The sequence below is a fragment of the Microcebus murinus genome, chromosome 8 (genome assembly GCF_040939455.1).
Source record: "Microcebus murinus isolate Inina chromosome 8, M.murinus_Inina_mat1.0, whole genome shotgun sequence".
Classification (NCBI taxonomy): domain Eukaryota; kingdom Metazoa; phylum Chordata; class Mammalia; order Primates; family Cheirogaleidae; genus Microcebus; species Microcebus murinus.
The window spans coordinates 56,103,344-56,122,544 of record NC_134111.1 but is presented as its reverse complement, the minus strand read 5'-3'; the positions used below and the strand labels follow the sequence as shown (position 1 = coordinate 56,122,544).

Below are 19,201 nucleotides of genomic sequence, written 5' to 3'. Positions count from 1 at the left end.
TTAATCAATGGTTTTATGGCTTACTTGAAATAATAAATAAGTAAGTATGTATTCTACATGGATAGAGAAGTCTCTTCAGTATGTTTATAGCCAACAGACACTTGAGTTCTGTCTTCTAATGCTTATACACTAGAACAGAAAGGAATTAAGGCATATGACTATCCCATGTCATGCAAGTGAACTAATAAAATAATAAAACTGCTTTTTGGTAAGGGGATAAAACTACTAGTAACAGGCTGTAATATATACCTACCAGATTTAATGAACAATATCAATTTCCTTATTATGAAATTATGTGTCTTTCATCTTTTATCATAAACATCTTTACTGTTTAAAGAATATCTGTCATTCACTGCTTTGTTTACTGTTCTATAATGCTGTATAGTTTTTCTTACACAATAAAATACAATCAAATTTTTACTGCTGGCATTGTTTTCTCTTATTTCTTATTCTTCTATTTTCTTGATTAATGCCTTATTATAAAAGCTTTGTTGAAGTAATATAGCAGTTTAAACAGGCAAAAGAAGTCTTGCACTTCTAGTAACTGAAAACAGTGGTTCTCTTACAAATCCAAATTAAATATAGAAGCCCTTGTTTGTAATAATGGCTTCAATTTAGAGGAGGTAACTAGAACATAGATTTTTTATTTTAGAAATAATCAGTCTTTAATTTAATGATTAAATAAGATTGTTCTTAAACTCAAGAAGATCCTACATATAAATAAAAATTCTGGATCTTTTTAGAAATCAATTAAATAATCCTGGATTCATCCATTGTTACTATTTAGTTAAGCAGGTTTTCCAACTTTAGAATTGGGATTAGATCACAAGAAAATTCATAAGAACATCTTTAAAATTTATAAACTATAACACAAATAAAATGGATCAAAACTGCATTTGTATAGTATATATAAGTTTGTATAATTTTATACATTAAGCTTAAAAAAGTTTAGAAATGTGCTTTTTGATGAATTAATCTCAGGATCACCTAATGATTCCAGGAATAAAGAAGAAGAAGGCTGTCAATTGGTACCTAAGTTTTTTATTTCTATTTCTTGTTAAATAAAATTTTATAGTAAAATAATAATCATTTCTCCCCATGCAGAGTTTTCTAGTTCTCTTCTGTCTGCTGAGGATGACGGACTTCAAAGCTATAGCTCTGACCTTCAGTTATCTAATATGAAAGAAACACTTGAACTTTTATCTGAACCTCCAGTTCATTCAACTAAATTGGATTCCACAAAGGAAGGCAGCGTCCCGATTTTCATCAAGGAAGTGTCAAATGCTGAAACAAACATGGGTGATGTGGCTACACTGTCTGTCACCGTCATTGGCATCCCCAAGCCCAAAATTCAATGGTTCTTTAATGGAGTAATGTTAAACCCTTCGGTTGACCACAAATTTGTTTTTGATGGTGACAATCATAGCTTGATCATTCTTTTCACCAAACTTGAGGATGAGGGAGAGTATACATGTATAGCCAGTAATGAATACGGAAAGGCAGTATGTAGTGCCTATCTAAAAATAAGTTCCAAAGGAGAGGGACACAAAGAGACAGACACAGAATCAGCAGTGGAGAAATCTCTGGAAAAGCGTGAAGGGCCTTGTCCTCCTTACTTTCTTAAGGAGTTAAAACCAATTCACTGTGCTCCAGGGCTCCCTGCCATCTTTGAGTACACAGTGGTTGGAGAACCTGCCCCCACTATTTCGTGGTTCAGAGAAAACAAGCAGCTTTGCACCAATGTTTATTATACTATTATTAATAATACTGATGGTTCTGGAACATTCCTCGTCAATGACCCTCAGAGGGAAGATAGTGGCCTCTATGTGTGTAAAGCAGAGAATGTGTGGGGTGAGGCCACCTGTGCTGCAGAGCTGCTTGTGCTTCCGGAAGACACGGATGTAACTGATGCCCCTCGCAAAGCAAAGTCCACACCACAGGCTGCTGAAGATTTTCCAGAGACGTCATTCAAGGGTCCTGCCATTGAGGCATTTGACTCAGAGCAAGAAATTGCAGCTTTTGTAAAAGACACGGTTCTGAAAGCGGCTTTAATTGCAGAAGAAAAGCAGCAGCTTTCTTATGAACATATGGTTCAAACCAGTGAATTGAGCAGTCAGGTTACTCTAACAGCTCAGCAATTGCAATCCACAGTCATTTTGGAGCAGGACATGCCCACTCCTGAAAGCGTCAGGGAGCTTCTTTCCATCAATGGCACTATTCACGTCCAGCCTATCAAGGAGCCATCTCCCAGTCTACAGCTGCAGATCGTCCAGTCCCAGAAAACTCTCTCCAAAGAAGATACTCTAATGCTTCAAGAGCCTGTGTCACAGGCGGTTCTATCAGACACTGAAAAAATCTTCCCAAGTGCTATGTCCATAGAACAAGCTAGTTCATTAATAACTGAGCCTCTGAAAACGTTAGTAGCTGAACCTGGAGGGAGTTATCCACAGTCTTCAACAGAACCTCCAGCACATTCTTATCCGACCTCTGTGTCTGAGGAAGTACTTTTACCAAAAGAAAAGGTGGTATCTGAAGCCAACAAGGAGCAAAAAGTGACTCTTCAAAAGCAAGAGGCACAAAGTGCCCTCATCCTGACTCAGAGCTTAGCTGAGGGACACGTGGAAAGTTTCAAGGGTGCTGACATTGTGATCTCTCAGGTAAACCATGAGCCCCAGGTCCCTTCAGAACACACTTGCACAGAAGAAGGTGCAATCTTGATGGAAAGTACAGATCAACTGGGTAGTGCAGGGCAGGATTTCGCAGTCAGGATTGAGGAAGGCAAGTCCTTAAGGTTTCCGCTAGCACTTGAGGAAAAGCAGGTACTGCTCAAAGAAGAACATTCTGACAACTTGGCAATGCCCCCAAACCAAACCACTGAGTCTAAAAGAGAGCCCACAGCAATACAGAGCGTGCAGGAGGTACAGGGAAGTGGCGTTCTTTCTAAGGAGAGTTTGCTTTCTGGTATTCCCGAAGAGCAGCGATTAAACCTGAAGACTCAGATCCGCAGGGCTCTGCAAGCAGCGGTGGCCAGTGAGCAACCAGCTCTCTTCTCTGAGTGGTTAAAAAACATTGAAAAGGTAGAGGTCAAGGCCATAACCCTCACCCAAGAGCCCAAGCAAATCAGGTGCACTTACCTCATCACCTCAGTGAAGTCTCTAACGGAAGAACTAACCATCACTATTGAAGGCATTGATCCTCAAATGGCTAACTTGAAAACTGAACTTAAGGATGCACTGTGCTCTATTATATGCGAGGAAATAAACATCTTAACAGCTGAGGGGACTGAAATTCAGCAAGGAGCCAAAACAGATTTGCAGGAAGCAATGGATTCTTTTCCAGACTCGCAGAAGGTTGAAGCAATTCCTGAACCAGACATCGGATCTAAATATCTCGTCTCAACGGAAGAGGTCACTTATTTTACTGTGGAAAGTCAGATTAAAGATGCAGATACCACAACTGTCACTGATGGGGTTGTTTCAGCCGCCATCTCTGATGAAAAACAGGATGAGATTCTGAAATCATCTGAGGACGAAGAGAAGCCCTCTGAGAGTGGTACTGAGGAGGTTGGTACAGAAAAGATACGGGAAGCTGAGGGCAGCTTACTCAAAGAGGATGGCCCCGTTATACACACGCCCTTAACGGACACCACTTCTGAGGAAGGTGACGTCGTACACCTCACATCATCCATATCCAATGCTAAAGAGGTGAATTGGTATTTCGAGAGTAAACTGGTGGCTTCAGATGAAAAGTTCAAGTGTTTACAAGATCAAAATACATATACTCTAGTAATCGACAAAGTAAATACTGAAGACCATCAAGGACAGTATGTCTGTGAGGCCTTGAATGACAACGGAAAAGCAGCAACTTCAGCAAAACTCACTGTAGTAAAAAGAGGTTGGATTTTAAGGATTAAATGAATCAAACTCTAACATTCACTGGAGTGTAATGATTTAGGTTTCATCACTAAATTTTCACTTCTCTGCCACTTTCAGAATGCAATTTATTTAGAGTAAGAAAGAAATCACAGACATAATCATGGTTATGAACTCAGTTTTTCCCTTACTGCCTTGCTGGGTAGTATATTATCCTATCGATGATACTACCTATTTTTAAAATAAAACATATTTTTATGTTTCGTAATACCAAATAAATATGTTTCTTAGTTTATTTGTATATGAAGATACTTTAATAATATGTAATAAAAAGCTATCAGGGAACAACTAGTCCTTCTGAAATTCCCCAGTCTTATCCCGAAATTCAAAATAACCATGATTAGTTGTTTATTTGTGTTTCTTGTGTCTATTTCTTTTTTGCTGTTGTTTCACTTCATCACAGTATATCATGTTTTTTTCACATTATTTTTAGTGTTCCTAGGCAGCATGGTATATTTAAAGAATATTTCATGTTATGCATGTAATCCAATAGCATCACACTTTAATAATTTTTCTTCACAATTCACTGGAAAGTAATGATTGAATATGTTGAAAATGTTTATTTTCCCTTTTTTGCCTTCAATGATCTTTCTCATTTTCCAGTCACTTACCTTAACCTACTATGAACCGTCTCACCAACTTCAACTGTTTTACTTTATTAACAGTAACGAAAGCTAGAAGAAAAGGAAAAACGTGGTATGCCTGATAAGGAGGCATGCTAATGGACTCTTCTTCCCTTTGCAGCTGCCCCAGTGATCAAGAGGAGAATTGAGCCTCTAGAAGTAGCACTGGGCCACCTAGCCAAATTCACCTGTGAGATCCAAACTGCCCCCAATGTCCGGTTCCAGTGGTTTAAAGCTGGCAGAGAAATTTATGAGAGTGACAAGTGTTCTATTCGATCTTCAAAGTATGTCTCCAGCCTGGAAATCCTGAGAACCCAGGTTGTGGACTGCGGCGAGTACACCTGCAAAGCTTCCAATGAGTATGGCAGTGTCAGCTGTACAGCCACACTCACTGTGACAGGTAAATGCAGTGCATTGCCACTGATGTTGTCTCCTCATTTCATATTGTTGCCTATTTTGCTTCTCGTACAGGTGGAGGAAGTGCTTGTCCTACCAACTGGAGAGATCAATCACCGAGATGGTAACATAGCAGCTAGATACTGCAGAGCCTATGTGGAATAAGAAATCATTATTTATAGTCATATTTCTAATAGCAGCCAAAGAAAAAAATAATTTATTACTTGAGAATAATGTCAAGGAATCAAATGAGCCTAGGTTGGCCCTTAATATAAAAATTTTCAGGACAGTGTGAGGCTACTAAAAAATAAATGGTGTCTCAAAATAGTTAATAATTTGGAATCAAATAACCAATTAAGAACAGAATTACAAACTGAAAAAAGCCTACATATAAAACTAAAATTAAACAAATCCTAATGTAAGACAGGAAGTTAGTACAGGACTGCAAATTAAGATTCTCACCCTAGTCTTTATTACTAACTGAAAAATAAGAGCAACTATACAAATATTCTGTTCTCAATTTCCTAATTGATACACAGGGTGACTTTCAAATAGTTAACACTCATTGAATACTTGAATTCTCTCATTAGCAAAAAAAAAAAAAAAAATAGTAGCTCTTTCTTTCTTTCTCTCTTTCTTTTCTTACTTTCTTCCTCCCAAGAGAAAGTGTCAGTAGGAACTATGGTTTGCGGATATGGCAGCAGTGCAGTTAGCCAATCACTGACTGTTAGGGGAGGCTGTCTGTTGGGTGTCTGTCTGAATGAGAGCATCTGGGGGAAGGGCGAAAGCAGCACATCTCTTTGACATGAAAAAAATGGGGCTCCCTGTGGCTTCCTCTTCTCTATAGTCATTTCACACAATCCTAAGAAACAGGTCAGTGATGATTCAACCAGTGCTTTCACTCTGTGGTCAAAATGTCTCCATGCAACCAAGTTCATGGCATGATTCTTATAACATTTATGGAAGTTCCTTTATTCAAATTAAGCCAATTCAGGAATGGGACCGATAGCTGAACTTCAAATAATAAGAGGAAAGGACAAGGAGCGTGAAAAACCTCAAAAAGAACTTCCTAAAGTCTTGCTTCAAAATGCAGAATGGAAGGGAGAAATTACTGCTATTAAATGTTTTCACAAATTTCAAATGGCCTAGGGTATGCATTCAAAGTTAAACCATTTAAGAATTTCCAGGCAGTTGACACGATGATTAGAAAGACTTTATAAAACTATTTTGGTCTTCGTATCACTTAATATCCCTACTCTTCAAGAAGAGTCAAGTGCATTTTTGTTATCTTCCTTACATAGACTTCTAATTTGCAGAATTCAAGTATCAGCTGAGTTGCTTATCAAATAATTCAAACAATTAATCAACCACTAAAATGGACAAGTCTTTAGCAACGTTACTTAATAAAAGAACATTTGTCTTTCCTTTGATAGAGACAATTAAAGTGATGTCTCACTCCTCTATAAAGAACACTCTCCTTGAGTAAATCTTTTGTTCTTCTTAATGCATTACCCTATTTTAAATTATGGTCTCATGTCTATCTAAAGATATAATTCATCTTTTCTCTGTCTTGGAATATATAATTACAGCAAGAGCTTTGGTGGGGACTAAACGTAATGCTGGAAAATTTCTTTTGCAGAGGCATATCCACCAATCTTTCTCACCAGACCTAAGTCCCTCACGACTTTTGTGGGTAAGGCCGCCAAGTTCCTCTGCACAGTGTCAGGGACCCCTGTGATCGAAACCATCTGGCAGAAAGACGGTGCTGCCCTCTCACCTTCGCCTAACCGCAAGATTTCACACGCAGAAAACAAACACAGTATAGAACTCTCGAATCTTACCATTCAAGATAGAGGAATTTATTCTTGTAAGGCTTCTAACAAGTTTGGAGCAGACATCTGCCAAGCTGAGTTGACCATCATCGACAAACCGCACTTCATTAAAGAATTAGAGCCCGTGCAGTCAGCTATCAATAAGAAGATCCACCTTGAGTGCCAAGTAGATGAAGACAGAAAAGTCACAGTTACATGGAACAAAGATGGGCAAAAACTGCCCCCTGGGAAAGATTATAAGATCTATTTTGAAGATAAAATAGCGACACTTGAGATTCCTCTGGCCAAAGTAAAAGATTCAGGGACCTATGTCTGTACAGCTTCGAATGAGGCTGGAAGCAGCTCCTCTTCAGCCACAGTCTCCGTCAGAGGTAAGAAACAGGGGAATGTATTTTCACTTCCTTCTCTAAAAGGAAGCGTCAGTAGAAAAGTTATTGACAAACAATGCAGCCAGCGGACCTTGTTATTAAAATAATTGCATTCAGCAAGTGGTTTGGCTCGGGAAAGTCCTGGCATTGTTTGACTTTAGTGTTTTTTTAATCTTCTTCAGAATTCACTTACTTTTGTTCTTTTAGTATTACGTCTGCTATTAACAAAGCTTGGTTAAAATTTCGTCTAAGAACTTCAAGTGTCTAGGCAATTCTTAACTATCTTCTTTCGTACAATTGATCTTTGTGTAGGTATAGTTCGTTCGTTGTTTTTGTTGTTGTTTAAAAAATCAAGAGCTTGGGGGGAAAGTCTCAGAATGATGGAAAGCCATTGAATGTACCCACAGCTTTTTCAGAAATGTTGTGAAGACATTTTATGCGTGTTGAGTCTTTTTGTTGTCTACGTCTTCTTTTGTGGAGTTTACGTTTCAGATATCTTTTCCTTTTTCTCTGAACTTCGTGTAGAGCCACCATCCTTTGTGAAGAAGGTGGATCCCTCTTATTTAATGCTCCCAGGGGAATCAGCACGCCTCCACTGCAAGCTGAAGGGCTCACCTGTGATCCAGGTGACTTGGTTTAAAAATAACAAAGAACTTAGTGAGAGTAACACAGTCCGCATGTCTTTTGTCAATTCTGAGGCGATACTAGACATAACGGATGTGAAAGTTGAAGACAGCGGGACTTACTCGTGTGAAGCAGTGAACGACGTTGGCAGCGATAGCTGCAGTACTGAAATAGTTATCAAAGGTTTGTTTACCAAGTTACCGTCCATTATTTCTCTGAGAAAAGATTTCCTTTTTAATTGTTTGTGACTCATTACTTACACAATGCTCTCGTGCTTTTGTAGAACCTCCTTCTTTCGTCAAAACTCTTGAGCCTGCAGACATAGTGAGAGGAACAAACGCCCTGCTTCAGTGTGAAATCGCGGGCACTGGACCGTTTGAAATTAGCTGGTTCAAAGATAAGAAGCAAATTCGAAGTAGTAAAAAGTACAGGTTGTTTTCTCAGAAGTCTCTTGTGTCCCTGGAGATCTTTTCTTTTAATAGTGCAGATGTTGGTGAATATGAGTGTGTTGTTGCTAACGAAGTCGGCAAGTGTGGCTGCGTCGCGACTCAGTTATTAAAAGGTTAGTGCTTGAAAAACATGTATCTTTAATAAATTGTCAAAACAGCTTTCTTAACCCATGGAAGGAAAACCAGTACTTTCTCCTCTTATCCTAGCCTTTAAAATTGTTTTCTCTTGGTTTGACCTGGGGAACAAAGACAATAACGTTCACCTAGTCTTTATCTTGAGAGCAGAGTAAATATTTATTATCTAATAACAAAAGGGAATTACATAAGCCATTTTGTCAGCTGATAAACATATATCTTCTATGCCTCTGTCTCTTGGATGGAGTTGTAATTATTCTTAAATTTTACTTCTTCTTCTGGTCTACTGACACTATGAAACAGCAATATTAGACAAGATAAATGTAATCTTGAGAACATTCTTAAATATAGACGGTGCTGAAAGTGTTTGGGAACTGATAAGTTTTCTATGCTCTCTTGCTTTAACTAGAACCACCAACCTTTGTAAAGAAAGTAGATGATTTTACTGCACTAGCAGGACAAACTGTTACCTTACAAGCTGCGGTGAGAGGGTCAGAACCCATTTCTGTCACATGGCTAAAAGGACAAGAGGTCATTAAAGAAGATGGGAAAATCAAAATGAGTTTCTCCAGTGGTGTTGCAGTCTTGATAATCCCCGATGTTCAGATTAGTTTTGGTGGCAAATACACGTGCCTGGCTGAAAATGAAGCTGGAAGCCAAACGTCTGTTGGGGAATTAATAGTTAAAGGTTCGTGTAGGAACACTTTCACCTTGAATTGCCATTTCCTTTTTAAAGTGAAACCCTAATACCCACTTAGGAATCCTAACTGTTTACTACCATTGAATACCATTGTAGAACCTGCCAAAATCATTGATCGAGCAGAATTGATCCAGGTGACAGCAGGAGATCCAGCCACCCTGGAGTACACAGTCACAGGCACCCCAGAGCTGAAGCCCAAGTGGTACAAAGATGGGAGACCCTTGGTTGCCAGTAAGAAGTACCGAATAAGTTTTAAAAACAATGTTGCCCAACTCAAATTCTATTCGGCTGAACTGCACGACAGTGGCCAGTACACGTTTGAGATTTCCAATGAAGTGGGCAGCAGCTCCTGCGAGACAACGTTCACTGTGTTAGGTTCGTATTTTTAGGAAACGACACTACATATTCATTTGAAACCCAACAAATGGCCAAAAATAAGCCACTGCGCACTTTTCTGTACTGATCATGTTTCCCTTCTTGTACCACGAACAGATCGAGACATTGCTCCATTTTTTACCAAACCCTTACGCAACGTGGACAGCGTTGTCAGCGGTACCTGCAGACTGGACTGCAAAATCGCTGGCTCCCTCCCCATGAGGGTGGCCTGGTTTAAGAATGGCAAAGAAATAGCATCTTCTGACAGATACAGAATCGCCTTCGTGGAAGGCACAGCCTCTCTGGAGATCAGCAGGGTAGACATGAATGACGCAGGGAATTTCACTTGTCGAGCCACAAATTCCGTGGGAAGCAAAGACAGCAGCGGAGCCCTGATTGTGCAAGGTTGGCGGGAGGCTTTGCATTTTCATTCTTGCTGTAGATGATACTCAGATTAAGCCTTCTTCCCTTAGAACCACATGCTCTTAACTCTTGGAAATTCTTTCTCGTACCCCTTCTTTAGAACCACCCAGTTTCGTAACTAAACCCGGATCAAAGGACGTGCTCCCTGGCTCAGCAGTCTGCCTGAAGAGCACTTTCCAAGGGTCTACTCCGCTCACAGTCAGATGGTTTAAGGGTGACAAAGAGCTGGTTTCTGGAGGAAACTGCTATATTACCAAAGAAGCTCTGGAGAGTTCTCTGGAACTCTATACAGTGAAAACCTCCGATTCGGGCACGTACACGTGCAAAGTCAGCAACGTCGCCGGAGGCGTGGAGTGCAGTTTAAACTTGTTTGTAAAAGGTTTGCATGGTTTTCTTGACATCTTTGTGCTACGCTTGTTATACATTCTTTCCTCTTTCTCACGTGTCTTAATAACTTCCCTCCTGCCACAGAACCTGCCACATTTGTTGAAAAGTTAGAGCCATCACAGTTGTTAAAGAAGGGAGATGCCACCCAGCTAGCCTGCAAAGTAACTGGCACCCCTCCAATTAAAATAACCTGGTTTGCAAACGATAGAGAAATTAAGGAGAGCAACAAACACAAAATGTCTTTTGTGGAGTCCACTGCGGTTCTAAGACTTACAGACGTTGCCATTGAAGACAGTGGTGAATATATGTGTGAGGCTCAAAATGAGGCTGGCAGTGACCACTGCAGTGGCATTATAATAGTCAAAGGTTTGTGTTCACTTTGCTTCTCGTATTACCAAAGTTATGGCCCATAGGATAGCCCCTTCCCCTGTTAACACAGATCATTCCTGTTTTACTATAGAGCCACCTTACTTTACCAAGGAATTTAAGCCTATTGAAGTGTTGAAGGAGTATGATGTCATGCTACTGGCCGAGGTGGCAGGCACGCCTCCCTTCGAGATCACTTGGTTCAAAGACAACACCACCCTGCGAAGTGGTAGGAAGTATAAGACCTTCATTCAGGACCACCTGGTCAGCCTGCAGGTCCTCAAGTTTGTAGCTGCAGATGCTGGTGAATACCAGTGTCGGGTGACCAATGAGGTGGGCAGTAGCATCTGCACTGCCAGGGTGACTTTAAGAGGTTAGTGTCAGTTCCCATGATGGACTGCCTCTTCTGCAGAGTCGATCCCTTTTTTTAAAAAAAGCCAGTTTTGCTAAGGAGCTGGTATTGATTGAAATTCATTCTTCTGTTAGAACCCCCGTCCTTTGTAAAGAAGATCGAGAGCACCAGCTCCCTCCGGGGAGGCACGGCTGCTTTCCAGGCCACTCTGAAGGGCTCCTTGCCAATCACGGTGACTTGGCTAAAAGACAACGATGAAATCACTGAAGATAATAACATAACAATGACCTTTGAGAACAACGTGGCCAGTCTGTACCTCAGTGGCATTGAAGTCAAGCATGATGGGAAATATGTCTGTCAGGCCAAAAATGACGCAGGAATACAAAGATGCTCTGCGGTACTCTCAGTGAAAGGTTGGTTCAGAAAGTTTGCCTTGGGTTTGAGGAAGAAATGCAGATGTAAGCCTTTCAGCAGAGCAATTCACGACCCACATCTACCCTTTGTTTTCTGCAGAACCTGCAACAATCATCGAGGAGGCTGTGTCCATAGATGTCACCCAGGGAGACCCAGCCACTTTGCAGGTTAAATTTTCAGGGACTAAGGAGATTACAGCCAAATGGTTTAAAGATGGCCAAGAACTAACCCTGGGCCCAAAATATAAAATCAGTGTCACTGATACAGTCTCCATACTGAAGATTATTTCTACAGAAAAGAAAGACAGTGGAGAATATACTTTTGAGGTCCAAAATGATGTGGGGAGAAGCAGCTGCAAGGCTAGCATTAACGTATTAGGTTGGTATTGCTTTTCTATAGAGAGGAACTGGGCATTCTCATGTTCCTTCCTCTCTTACAGTTTAAGAGAAAATACAAATTGGTAAATTAACCTAACTTTTTTTTTTGCCTTTTCATTGGATAGATCTTATCATACCTCCCTCATTCACCAAAAAGCTGAAGAAAATGGACAGCATTAAAGGGTCTTTCATTGACTTAGAATGTATAGTGGCTGGGTCACATCCCATAAGTATCCAATGGTTCAAAGATGACCAAGAAATATCAGCTAGTGAAAAACACAAATTCTCTTTTCATGACAATACTGCCTTCTTGGAAATCAGTCATCTGGAAGGTACAGACAGCGGGACATACACTTGTTTTGCCACCAATAAGGCAGGGCACAACCAGTGCAGTGGTCATCTGACAGTCAAAGGTTGGCGATTTTTATCTCTACTTATCAAAAACATATTGCTCTTTCATTTCTTAATTCTTACCTTTATGGCTCAGTTCTAAAATAAACTGTCCTCTCTTCTTTTGCTGTTTTTTTTTTCTTTCACCCCAGAACCCCCTTACTTCGTGGATAAGCCACAGTCACAAGATGTCAATCCCAATACGAGGGTTCAATTAAAGGCTCTTGTGGGTGGCACTGCACCTATGACAATAAAGTGGTTTAAAGATAACAAAGAGTTGCATTCAGGGGCAGCTCGCTCAGTTTGGAAAGACGACACCTCCACCATTCTAGAGCTCTTTTCAGCCAAGGCTACCGACTCTGGGACCTACATTTGCCAACTAAGCAATGACGTGGGCACAGCTACCAGTAAAGCCACTCTCTTTGTAAAAGGTCTGGTCTCTACATCTCTTCGATTTCTTGCTTGCCTGGATTTTCTTGGGGGAGGGAAGAGGCTTAAGAAAGCAATTTTGCTCATTGGTCTTTGTTTTTAAATATATATATATATTGAACATCACACCTTTTTTCTCATCTTTAGAACCTCCTCAATTCATTAAGAAGCCCAGCCCAGTGCTGGTGCTGAGGAACGGACAGTCAACAACATTTGAATGCCAAATAACAGGCACTCCTGAAATCAGAGTGTCTTGGTATCTGGATGGGAATGAGATAACAGCCATCAAGAAACATGGCATTTCATTTGTTGATGGTTTAGCCACTTTCCAAATTTCTGGTGCCAGAATAGAAAATAGTGGGACTTACGTCTGTGAAGCCCGAAATGACGCAGGCACGGCAAGCTGCAGCATTGAACTAAAAGTAAAAGGTTCGTTGCTGGAATCTATTTTCCATTTTGGCTGCGCTGTTGGATAGGCCTGGGGTCTTCCACTGAGTAAGCTACTCTCTGTCTTCCTTTTGAATCTTTAGAACCTCCCACCTTTATCAGGGAGCTGAAGCCTGTGGAGGTAGTGAAAGATAGTGACGTGGAGCTGGAGTGTGAAGTTACAGGGACACCTCCTTTTGAAGTCACTTGGCTGAAGAATAACAAGGAAATTAGAAGCAGCAAAAAATATACACTGGCTGACAGGGTGTCAGTATTTAACCTCCATATATCCAAGTGTGACCCGTCGGACACTGGGGAATACCAGTGCATCATATCCAATGAAGGCGGCAGCTGCTCTTGCAGTACTAGAGTGGCTCTGAAAGGTCAGCAGGCTACCAGATAAACATTCTGTGATGCTCTTTCATTTTGTGATTGTAAGTAGGAGTTAAAATATATCTCTTCTTTTCACACTATCTCATCTAATCACAGAACCACCGTCGTTCGTTAAGAAGATAGAAAATACCACGACTGTTTTGAAAAGTTCTGCCACCTTTCAGAGCACCGTGGCGGGCTCTCCCCCCATTTCTATAACCTGGCTAAAGGATGATCAGATTCTTGATGAAGACGATAACGTTCACATCTCATTTGTGAACAGTGTGGCCACACTTCAGATCAGAAGCGTGGACAATGGACACAGTGGGAGATATACGTGCCAAGCCAAGAACGAGTCAGGTGTTGAGAGGTGTTACGCTTTCCTCTTAGTCCAAGGTTTGTAAGCTGTTGTTCTCTTTCAAAGTCTGTCTATGGAGACGATTTTGTAAGCGCACCTTACGTCTAGTGGAATTATCAACGTAACTCATCCGCATTCTTATTCCTGCTACAGAACCTGCCCAAATCATAGAAAAAGCTAAATCAGTTGATGTAACTGAGAAAGACCCAGTGACCTTGGAGTGTGTTGTGGCTGGGACACCAGAACTCAAAGTGAAATGGCTTAAAGATGGGAAACAAATTGTACCCAGCAGATATTTTTCCATGAGTTTTGAAAATAATGTGGCCAGTTTTAGGATTCAGTCAGTAATGAAGCAAGACAGTGGCCAGTATACTTTCAAGGTGGAAAATGACTTTGGAAGCAGTAGCTGTGATGCCTACCTGAGAGTGCTAGGTTTGTATCTTTGCCCCAGTCAACTTCCCTAATTTATATTATGGCCTTTGTAAATACATAACCACAGATTCATGGGTGTGTTTCGCTGTTTGCTTTGGACAGATGAAAATATTCCTCCATCATTCACCAAAAAATTAACTAAAATGGATAAAGTTCTGGGCTCTTCTATTCATATGGAGTGCAAGGTTTCTGGCTCACTTCCTATTAGTGCTCAGTGGTTTAAGGATGGAAAAGAAATCTCTACAAGTGCAAAATACAGACTTGTATGTCACGAGAACACGGTGTCACTGGAAGTTAATAACCTGGAATTAGAAGATACTGCAAATTACACATGCAAAGTGTCAAATGTAGCAGGAGATGACGCATGCAGCGGCATCTTAACTGTGAAAGGTCAGAATTTCTTACCTCTTCTTAATTCTTCTTTTTTAATGCTTTAAAAATGTATCACTCTTATCCTGGTATCCTTTAGAGCTAAAATCTCAATGATTCTGTTTCTTTAGACACATGTTCACTGAGTTCAAGAAATATTCAGCCATTACTTCTTTTCAGGAGTGTTTTCTTATAAGTCCATTCAACTGTCAAAATAAGTCAACACGAGGAATCTAATTAAATATATCTCTCTTAAAACCTATAGAACCACCAAGCTTCCTAGTGAAACCTGAGCGACAACAAGCCATACCTGATTCTACGGTGGAATTTAAGGCAGTTCTAAAAGGAACACCACCATTTAAAATAAAATGGTTTAAGGATGATGTGGAACTGGCCTCTGGACCTAAATGTTTCATTGGCTTAGAAGGGTCAACTAGCTTCTTAAATCTCTACTCAGTGGATGCTTCCAAGACTGGACAATACACTTGCCAAGTTACCAATGATGTTGGTAGTGACTCTTGCACTACAACGTTGCTTGTGACAGGTGTGCAAGTTTGATTGTTTTCTGTTTCTGTCTGACCCGTGGCTCTGGTTCCTTCTGTACTCTGTTACAATGTGGCTAACTAACCAAGAAAGTACCATTCTTTCTAACACAGTAGACTGTATTTGCCAGACATGGCTCCTGTTCTTCTCTTTCCTATATACTACCTAATTTAACTTCTGTTATTCATTTCTGTTCCCTCATAATCTCCTCTTTCCTCACTCTCTAGAACCACCAAAGTTTGTAAAGAAATTAGAAGCATCCAAAATTGTGAAAGCAGGTGACTCTTCACGACTTGAATGCAAGATAACTGGATCCCCAGAAATCAGAGTGGTGTGGTACAGAAATGAACACGAACTTCCAGCCAGTGATAAATACAGAATGACTTTCATTGACTCAGTGGCTGTCCTACAGATGAACAATCTTGGTACTGAGGACAGTGGAGATTTCATTTGTGAGGCTCAGAATCCTGCTGGCAGCACAAGCTGCAGTACCAAGGTTATAGTAAAAGGTAGAAACCTTGTTCTTACGCTCCTCGTTAACTGAAACCACCCTCCTCTCCCCTAGGTATCACAGCCCTTCAGTCTTTTATTGTCACTTTAGTTTCCATTTGAGATCACAGAATATTTTCCCAAGCTAATATTATTTCCCTTTTCAGATAGTTTTTCTTCTTAAGTTTTGTTTACATGTAGCTAGTCATCTGGTATATTTTTCTTGTTATTCCAATGCCATAATTTTAATCACGTCAATACACTGGCCAAACATCAAATGTGATGTTTCAAAAATTCACCAAAAAAAAAAAAATGAAGTATGCATTTTTAAATTAATCTTTTGCCTTCAAACAATTTACAAATGCATTATGATCCTCACTATAATCTATATCGTTAATGAAAAGGAATATTTACTACATATATGCAAGATATAAACAAAATAAGTTTTAACCTTACATTCTAAACAGTACAATTATATTTTCTTCTCTCTTTCAAGAATCAGTTCCTATCTTTTAAAAATTATATGATTGTACCTTGGTACAAACAGTACTTATATTATCTGCTGCCATTTTCTAGTACTGTCTGTCACAAAGCCCAAGTTTGTCATGTTCTAAGGCAATAATTGATGCAATAACCATTTGTTGAAATGAAAGACTTAGATCACAGATATTGTGACAAATTCCAAGTGTCTCCGTTTTAGAACAAATACAAAAAAAATTCATCCCTGAAGTCAGAATTCCACACTTCATGCAAATCATACTTATTAATATACATATTTATTTATATTTTTGTATCAATCAAAGATAAATTAGTAGGGCAGAGTAAACAGAATGTTGAACTGCTTAATCATGACATCTAGGATCCATCTGGGTTCCCTACCCATATAGTTGATTATCTTACAAACGTTCATCACCTCTCTGAGGCTGTTATTCCTTAATAGTGACAGTGCTGGACACTATTAACCATTATAGTATCTTAAACCTTTCCCCCAATTTAAAAACAAAGAAATCAACAAAGCCTTTTCATTCTATAAAATTAAATAGCCCAATTCATGAGAAGTAGCCCAATTCATGAGAAATTCTTATCTTTTGACAGAACCACCTATTTTTAGCAGCTACCCTCCTGTAGTAGAAACCCTTAAAAATACTGAAGTTAGTCTTGAATGTGAACTTTCGGGAACACCACCATTTGAGGTGGTGTGGTACAAAGACAAGCGGCAACTCCGAAGCAGCAAGAAATACAAGATTGCATCGAAAAACTTCCATGCAAGTATTCACGTTCTCAATGTTGAAACTTCAGACATTGGTGAATACCACTGCAAAGCGCAGAATGAAGTGGGAAGTGATACTTGCATTTGTGCTGTAAAATTAAAAGGTAAGCATGTTTCCTGTACATGGCAGATATGACAGGAATGTGCAAAAACTGATTTTTTTTTTGTCTCTTCTATTATCTGGACAATCTTTTCAAAAATCTTCATCTATCTCTTCCTGTTCAGAACCACCAAGATTTGTCTCCAAACTGAACAGCCTCACCGTTGTAGCTGGGGAGCCTGCTGAGTTACAAGCATCCATAGAAGGCGCCCAGCCTATATTTGTCCAGTGGCTTAAAGAGAAGGAAGAAGTGATTAGAGAAAGTGAAAACATCAGAATCACATTTGTGGAAAATGTTGCAACTCTTCAGTTTGCAAAAGCAGAACCAGCTAATGCTGGGAAGTATATCTGCCAAATCAAGAATGATGGTGGAATGAGGGAGAACATGGCCACACTGACCGTCTTAGGTTGGTACAATAGTCCCCTAACAGAAACTGGTGCCAAATGCTGCAACGAGTTACTAAGAGTTACTGGCAGACTCTCTTTTTCTGAATTTCTTCTAGAACTTTATTTATCCTCCCTATTTGGCAGGTTTAGGGGAAAGCCCTAATCGATCTTTCTTTTCTGTTTCTATGATTCTAACAAAAACGTGCCATCTATTTTATTGTTTACTTACTACTTTTCTTGATGGAGTAGCAGATATAGTCATGACTATCTTTTGTTTAAGCATGAAAGAATTGGGGGCCCAGTGAGTGTTACGAGGAAATTTTGTTTCCAAAGTTTAGTTGTTAAAGCTGACAAAGACACCAAAGGTCAACATTTGATAGGAAAGACTTGCACTTCTATCTTTGGATATATTAAATTTCAATTTAGAGATTTTTTTGGATAACAACTTACAAAAAGTTGTCTTTGATAGCTTAAAGGAGAGCAAAAAAGATACCAAATAATTCACAACAACATGAAGCCTTTGCTCTGAAGAGGATCAAGAGCAAACCAACACACATTGTCTAATATACGTTGTCTGAATTGGTTTGGTGTTGACTAGCATATGAGTGTATATTTCTTTTTTTTTTTTTTTTTTTTTTTTTGAGACAGAGTCTCACTTTGTTGTCCAGGCTAGAGTGAGTGCCGTGGCGTCAGCCTAGCTCACAGCAACCTCAAACTCCTGGGCTTGAGTGATCCTTCTGCCTCAGCCTCCCGAGTAGCTGGGACTACAGGCATGCGCCACCATGCCCGGCTAATTTTTTTATATATATATCAGTTGGCCAATTAATTTCTTTCTATTTATAGTAGAGACGGGGTCTCGCTCTTGCTCAGGCTGGTTTTGAACTCCTGACCTTGAGCAATCCGCCCGCCTCGGCCTCCCAAGAGCTAGGATTACAGGCGTGAGCCACAGCGCCCGGCCTATATTTCTTAATAACTGCTATAATTTTATGGCTGCTTGTAACCATGGAATCACATTTTAAAGTGGAGAGCCCTAACATAAGCACCTCATTGGGAGACACAATTTTAGTGAATTCGATAGTAGAGACATAGTACAGGTCTCAGACTTTGACAGATGAATTATCATGTTTTATTACAGAGCCTGCAGTCATTGTCGAGAAGGCAGGACCGATGACAGTGACGGTAGGAGAAACATGCACTCTGGAGTGCAAGGTGGCTGGCACTCCAGAACTCGCAGTTGAGTGGTACAAAGATGGAAAGCTGTTGACCAGCAGCCAAAAACACAAGTTTAGCTTCTACAACAAAATCTCTTCCTTAAAGATTCTCTCTGTCGACAGGCAAGATGCAGGCACATACACTTTCCAGGTTCAAAATAATGTTGGGAAAAGCAGCTGCACAGCTGTGGTTGAAGTTTCAGGTTAGTTCTGGTCTTTTCCTCTGGTTGCTTGTGCACATTCCTTTTACAAGTTTCCTTCTTTCAAGTCTCTTCTATTCTTTCAAATCATGATGAGTCTCTTGCCTTTCCTTATACAGACCGAATGGTTCCTCCCTCTTTCACACGAAGACTGAAAAACACTAGTGGGGTGCTGGGTGCCTCTTGCATCTTGGAGTGCAAAGTAGCTGGATCATCACCTATCTCTGTTGCCTGGTTTCATGAGAAAACCAAGATCGTCAGTGGAGCAAAGTACCAAACCATGTTTTCAGATAATGTCTGCACATTGCAGCTGAATTCTCTGGATTTATCGGACATGGGAAACTACACATGTGTGGCTGCTAACGTTGCTGGGTCTGATGAATGTCGTGCAGTTTTAACTGTGCAAGGTCAGTGTTAGACATTCCTCTTTGGATACACATCCAGGCTGACAGGCATTCAAAGTACTTTTACT

General features: G+C 40.1%; 1 protein-coding gene across 45 annotated transcripts in view; it reads left to right on the top strand.

The window, feature by feature from the left end:
* The window catches only part of TTN (titin), a 273,099-nt gene that overhangs the window by 63,617 nt on the left and 190,281 nt on the right, over positions 1–19,201 (top strand). For 43 of the 45 annotated variants that reach the window (XM_076005692.1, XM_076005688.1, XM_076005677.1 and 40 more), the window contains 25 exons: positions 4,677–4,955; positions 6,591–7,154; positions 7,677–7,958; positions 8,059–8,337; positions 8,769–9,047; positions 9,156–9,434; positions 9,552–9,839; positions 9,958–10,236; positions 10,329–10,610; positions 10,705–10,983; positions 11,097–11,375; positions 11,476–11,754; positions 11,879–12,166; positions 12,296–12,574; positions 12,720–13,001; positions 13,103–13,381; positions 13,488–13,766; positions 13,882–14,160; positions 14,263–14,550; positions 14,795–15,073; positions 15,300–15,581; positions 16,657–16,935; positions 17,057–17,338; positions 18,454–18,732; positions 18,849–19,136. In XM_076005692.1, coding sequence (XP_075861807.1) covers positions 4,677–4,955; positions 6,591–7,154; positions 7,677–7,958; positions 8,059–8,337; positions 8,769–9,047; positions 9,156–9,434; positions 9,552–9,839; positions 9,958–10,236; positions 10,329–10,610; positions 10,705–10,983; positions 11,097–11,375; positions 11,476–11,754; positions 11,879–12,166; positions 12,296–12,574; positions 12,720–13,001; positions 13,103–13,381; positions 13,488–13,766; positions 13,882–14,160; positions 14,263–14,550; positions 14,795–15,073; positions 15,300–15,581; positions 16,657–16,935; positions 17,057–17,338; positions 18,454–18,732; positions 18,849–19,136 — 7,311 coding nt within the window. Of the gene's footprint in view, positions 1–1,104; positions 3,895–4,676; positions 4,956–6,590; positions 7,155–7,676; positions 7,959–8,058; positions 8,338–8,768; positions 9,048–9,155; positions 9,435–9,551; positions 9,840–9,957; positions 10,237–10,328; positions 10,611–10,704; positions 10,984–11,096; positions 11,376–11,475; positions 11,755–11,878; positions 12,167–12,295; positions 12,575–12,719; positions 13,002–13,102; positions 13,382–13,487; positions 13,767–13,881; positions 14,161–14,262; positions 14,551–14,794; positions 15,074–15,299; positions 15,582–16,656; positions 16,936–17,056; positions 17,339–18,453; positions 18,733–18,848; positions 19,137–19,201 lie in introns of all 45 variants that reach the window. The other 2 variants (XM_012785854.3, XM_076005713.1) reach the window with 2 other exon arrangements.